At 36.8% G+C, this 5,927-nt stretch overlaps 1 protein-coding gene and 1 pseudogene across 1 annotated transcript; one reads left to right on the top strand and one right to left on the bottom strand.

The window, feature by feature from the left end:
- Positions 1-1,136: 1,136 nt before the first annotated feature.
- LOC113339445 lies at positions 1,137-2,849 on the top strand (annotated as a pseudogene).
- Positions 2,850-3,725: 876 nt separating this feature from the next.
- Positions 3,726-5,438, bottom strand: LOC113340304. Its single transcript, XM_026585512.1, has 2 exons — positions 5,228-5,438; positions 3,726-5,087 (listed from the first exon to the last, which is right to left on the bottom strand). Exon 2 carries the CDS (start codon positions 4,872-4,874, stop codon positions 3,945-3,947), a length of 930 nt encoding a protein of 309 aa, XP_026441297.1. The 5' UTR covers positions 4,875-5,087; positions 5,228-5,438; the 3' UTR covers positions 3,726-3,944.
- Between the last annotated feature and the right edge of the window lie 489 nt (positions 5,439-5,927).

Below are 5,927 nucleotides of genomic sequence, written 5' to 3'. Positions count from 1 at the left end.
GTTATGTATCAAGTTTTCGATAATTTTGCCTAAAATGATGATCACCTCCGATTTTTTCGTGAAAAACAAAAATTTGGTATTCTTTTTTGTACTCGTTGCGTAGCTCTCTTAAAAAGATTTCCAACGATATGCATAGTCCGTCATGCATACGTTTTTAATAATTTCAGATAATTATGGGTGTCACGGTAACCCAAAATTAATTGTGGGCCTGACAATGAGAATATTATTTATTTTGGGTCTCCCCCTAATTTTTCCTTTTTACAATTTTACCTAGCCTGACCTTCGGAGGGTATCTTTTTGTCTACCCGTGGCTAGAATCATGGGTGGAGCTAGCCCATTATAAGGGTGTGCACTTGCATCCTTGTTCAGCTGGCTCCAGAACCTATTTTAGGCCCAATAAAAGAAAATCTATATTTAAGCCCACTATTGATTTTTTGCACCCCTAACAAAAAAATTTGCACTCCATAACAGAATTCTTGCCTCCGACCCTGGCTAGAATCCTAGCTATGCTCCTACTAACCTCCTTTTTTTTTGTTTTTTTTGATGCTAAGGCATAGGCCCGTCTGGGGTTAGCCCAGTTGGCGCTGCCGGCTTACCGCACTGAGCAAACTCGGTCCTTCTAGAACTCATGTTAAAGTTAGTATAAATTACACTTGAGAGGAGACTCGAACCGTTGACTTCCTATTTCAGAGTCAGACTCCTGGCCAACTGGGCTAACCCCAAATGGTTCTGCTCTTGCTAGACTATTTTTGCAATTCGGAGGTTTAGAAAAATTAATATTATTGTCTTTGTCCTCCCAGGACCCGGATATTCTTCCTTGCCATTACCAATTTTCCATAAACTATTATTACTATTATTACATATGTACAGTACAATAAAAATAGTCGGTATTCTCTAGGAAATAGTTCTCAACAAACAATACATACATTTCTCAGTTTTTGTTTGTCATCACTTGAGACAAAAAAAAAAAAAAAAAGGCATGCATTTTTATTCCAAAATTCTTGCCTGATTTGGGATATAAGGTACTATCTTACATCGACCTAAACGTAATACAATACAACATTGGCTTTGTCGAGAAAAGACTATAAAGAAACCGAGAAATGTAACCAGCAAATTCATTTCTCCCGGCTACTACTATGGAGATCAACTGCTACTTCTCAATACCTAATTTGGTTCTCGGGGGATTATTTGTTTTTGTTTTAGCCTATTTTTCTGTTCTTTCATGGAAACCATCAACTAAATTATCAAAGTTGAAACGGCCACCGGAACCGGCTGCTGCCTGGCCGATTGTAGGTCATTTACCACAGCTCATGGGTACGGAACCAGATAAACTTTTCCATATAACATTAGCAGCCATGGCTGATAAATATGGACCTGTTTTTACTATTCGTATGGGTGTTCACACAGCCTTAATTGTTAGCAGTTGGGAGGCGGCTAAAGAGTGTTTCACGATCAACGATAAAGTATTCGCTTCTCGACCACGTCAAGTAGCTATAAGACATATGGGTTATGACTCTGCGATGTTCGGGTTTGCTCCTTATAGTCATTATTGGCGCAGAATCCGCAAGGTATTGAAACGTGAACTTCTCTCCCATACGCGAATTGAGTCGTTATCTCATGTATGGGCTTCTGAGATTAACATGTCGCTCAGAGAACTTTACAGATTTTGGACGGAAAACAACAATGGTGACGTTGGTGGTCTAGTTAAGGTGGAAATGAAACAGTGGTTTTCCGATTTAACACTCAATTTATCTTTCATGATGGCCGTGGGGAAGAGAAATTTTGGCGCAAACGAAGAAGTTGATGATGCGAGGTATAAAGAGAGTGCTCGGATAATTAAAAACTTTTTCAGGCTAGTGGATGCATTTGTACCATCTGATGCCTTGCCGTTTCTAAGGTGGTTAGATTTGGGGGGTTATGAGAAAGAGATGAAAAAAACTGGAAACGAGCTGGATGCTTTAATGCAGGAGTGCCTGGAAGAACATAAAACGAAGAGAAAAACATTGATTAATGGAGGATATTATGGGAAACCAACCAATGCAGCGGAAAAAGATTGGATGGACGTGATGCTTTCGGTACTTTACGATAACCCTAAGTTATCGGACTACTATGATGCTGATATTGTCAATAAATATACTTGCCTGGTAAGTACGTATTTAACCAGTGGACTGTTGCATTCATTACCGCATATGTAATCCAATGATCCTAAGTTTTGTCTTGCAGGATCTTATCCTGGGGTGGCGGACACTAATATGGTCATTTTAGTGTGGGCATTATCTTCACTGGTAAACAATCAAATTGTGCTGAAAAAGGTTCATGATGAATTAGACATTCACGTAGGCAAGGATAGAAAAGTGGACAAGTCTGATATCAAGAACCTAGTATACCTTCAAGCTGTCATGAAGGAAACCCTGCGCCTGTACTCCGGCCCACTCTCTGGTTTTCTGGTGTCCTCCGAGGACTGTACAATAGCTAGCTACCACATCCCTGCAGGAACTCAGTTACTTGTAAATAGCTGGAAAATTCATCGCGATCCACGGGCATGGTCCAATCCATTATAGTTCAACCCTGATAGATTTATCAGTGGTGGTAAACATGTCGACAGTGATGTTATAGGACAGAATTTTGAATTCATTCCTTTCGGGTCCGGGAGAAGATCTTGTCCTGCAATCTCACTTGCACTTCAAATGTTGCCATTGACATTGGCTCGTTTAATTCATGGATTTGAGTTTAAAACACCTACGGATGCGCCCATTGATATGACAGGAAGTGCAGGACTACGTAATATCAAGGCCACTCCACTAGAAGTTCTAGTTACACCAAGGCTTGCTTTTAAACTGTATCGATGAAAGCTTATGATCAATTGGGTATTCTCAATCTTGCATTTCTGGTGAGCAAGACTATTGTATTGCAGATGGAAATCAGTTTAACCATCTTTTAATAGTTTTTTCTATCTATATACAGGAGCTGTTAATAGCACCTGTACTGTGTTATCAAACTATTTGGAAGTTCTAGACAAGTTATACAATCCGTGAAATAAATTGGCATTGGCAGACCTAGAGATTTAGTGTGCTGGGTCAAAAGGAACAGTAACTTAATATAACTGTACGTGGTATCAAATTTGTAAGTATCTATATATGAATAAGAGATCCAAAAATTATAAACATAAATGCAGATGTAATACGTGCTTTTTCAAGAGTTATACTATGATTCTTTATTTCATCACCCTCTTAACGGTATTCATAACAGGGTAGTTTTCTTTTTTTATTACTTTTAACTGAATACTGATTATAATCTCCCCGATATCCCCTCCAAATTAAGCAACTTAAATGAAATAAACATTAAATCATTTCATAGCTTCTTATAATAGTTTCCTCCAACCTCTTAAAAAGCTTTTTAACTATTTTCCTTTATATAATTTGTTATCAATTCCTTCTCGCAGAAGAGTTTTTAGCTTCGGTGTATCACTGTATGTGATAAAACAACGGACAAATGTGTATACATAAGTATTCGGATCTACATCATTGAACTAATATTGCTTCTATTCACCAAAGTTCCATGACCAAATAAAGTATTTATGATTGTTTTTACACATGCTCCTTGTCTTTGCTATCGAGTATTATTACATGCTATGCAGTGGGTAAATCGTTTTTACAGTACATGCTTTGCGCTAGCAGTTGTAGAATTAAATTTCTCCTTAAGCATTGAACTTCAAATCCCATTACAAATTTCTCTTGGTGCAATAAATGACAGAATGTGTGACTAACAAATCTCATGAAGGGAAAAGAATAATCACATGATGAAAAATCCCAATTTTATCAGTAAATTAATGATGTTTTTACAAATCTCAACAAAAAGAGTAAAAATTTCTTAACCTTTATACAAAATTTTGCAATCAAATCCTTACACAAACAGAGATTGAATGAATGAATGAATGAATTGAATCAATAAGGAGCTGATTCAGAATACTCAATAATAGGATTTGTTCTCATTGATGTAGCTGAAGGCAATTTACTATTGCCAACCCATATTGTATCAAATGCTTCACCATTTTCAGCTTCTTTTTCCATTGCACCAATTCTTCTCATCTTCACAATTCTATAAACCACAAACCCAAGCACTCCAATAAACAACAATGCAAACACTCCAAATACAATACTTAAAATCAACCACACCAACAACCTCTTATCTTTCTTCTTCTTCTCCGGATGCGGCTCCGGACGCACGGTCACAACCGCAAAATGACCTTGGTCATTAGTCAAACAAATATTTGGATGCTTCAATTGGCTAAAATGTGGAGACCCATCTTCATTAAACTTAACACATTTGGCCTGCGAAATATTCAACCCGGACGGCAGTTTAAAATGAATCGATATCGAGTTCCTCGTTGTGGTGAGATTCGCTAGCTTTTTCATCCCGTTGACGTTGTTTAGATTGGTTGCATTGTATACAATGAAACCAATAACAGGAGTAAGCATTGAATAATTACCAGGTACATTGTAAAACTGAGAAGATAAATTCCCTAAATTTTGATAAACTATGGCTAATCTCTTCACATATGGAATTGGTTTAACTCTTGGTGGTATACGAAAATCGCTAAAATTCGCTCCTCTAATCCAAAAACTACCGCTTCTTAACCGGACAACCGATACTCTAATGCCCGTTAAATTTGTAGGAAGAACAGAATGGTAGAGAGAACCAGTCCTACGATTATGGACTAATAATTCCTTGAATGCATATTTTTGAAGAAGAATATCTAATGAATTAGCTGCAGAGACACTGTTGTTCATGGTCTGCCCAAATGAAGATGAAGAATATGAAAGACATAATGAGAAAACCACTGCTAATGTGTACCATACCCTTTTGTACCCCATCAAAACACCACAATTATTTTGTCCACTTGATTCTAATCATGTTTTAGGATCAAGAAACAAAATCATTGCCCGGTTTTTCACCGTTACATTGGATCGAACTTGCTCATATACATCCGTCATCTACACCAACCTTTCCAAATTTGCATAATTTGAGGTCGTCGACCACAAAAATGTCGAAGTTCTTCACGGTTTGCAACGTGCCTTTTGTAATTCCTTTCAAAGAAAGACAAGGATGTACCCGTTGTAATTCGATTCTAGCTCAAAACTTGATTCGGAATTATGAACAAAGAAATTGTACCAATGAAATCCACTAACATAAACCGCTATAATCAAAATAAACAAACAGAATTTACCTTATAATTCTTGTTATTTGGAAAGAAAAATCTCCCAACTTGGACGGCAATGACCGTAGAGCTTCAATTCTACCGACAATTCTTTGCCGATTAATCAAGAAAAAAATCTAAAAATGATAATGATGATCAATAGGAAAAAGAGAAAGAGGAAACCGTGTTGAGAAATGAACAGCCCATACAGAAATGTATTAGTTGTACATTCTATAATTCAACGAGGTATATTTTTTGTTTTTAAGATTAAAAATAATAGAAACATTTGATAATGGCAGGTACAAAATCTAATAATGTCAAGAATTTCAGCCAATAGTATGTCTTCAATGTGATTAAGGTATGATCCTAACCATCCAAATTCATCAACTCCATTAATTATAATTAATTAAAAAATAATATGTAAATTAGGTAATTGTTATTTTGGTTTGGTTGGAGAAATTTTCTGTAATAAGAAATTGAAACGATTCCAACTAGGGTATATTATAGTTGTCGGATACCTCCAAAATCCGACAGTTGGTTAATAAGTCGTTATCCGGGCGGCTACTTCATTGATTGCCACGTGTACGGTGATTAGGTCTTAACTTTTTTGATGACTTTGTTAATGACTGGATGGAAAATCTTGGCCATACAGACAGAGTGAGTAGAAGATCTTGGCCAGCCAAATAGATAAGTGGGGTCATGGACATCTGTATGGCATCTAGATTGAGCT

Source organism: Papaver somniferum, unplaced genomic scaffold (assembly GCF_003573695.1).
Source record: "Papaver somniferum cultivar HN1 unplaced genomic scaffold, ASM357369v1 unplaced-scaffold_21, whole genome shotgun sequence".
NCBI lineage: Eukaryota > Viridiplantae > Streptophyta > Magnoliopsida > Ranunculales > Papaveraceae > Papaver > Papaver somniferum.
The sequence above is the reverse complement of the archived record's forward strand: the minus strand, read 5'-3'. Positions and strand labels throughout refer to the sequence as shown.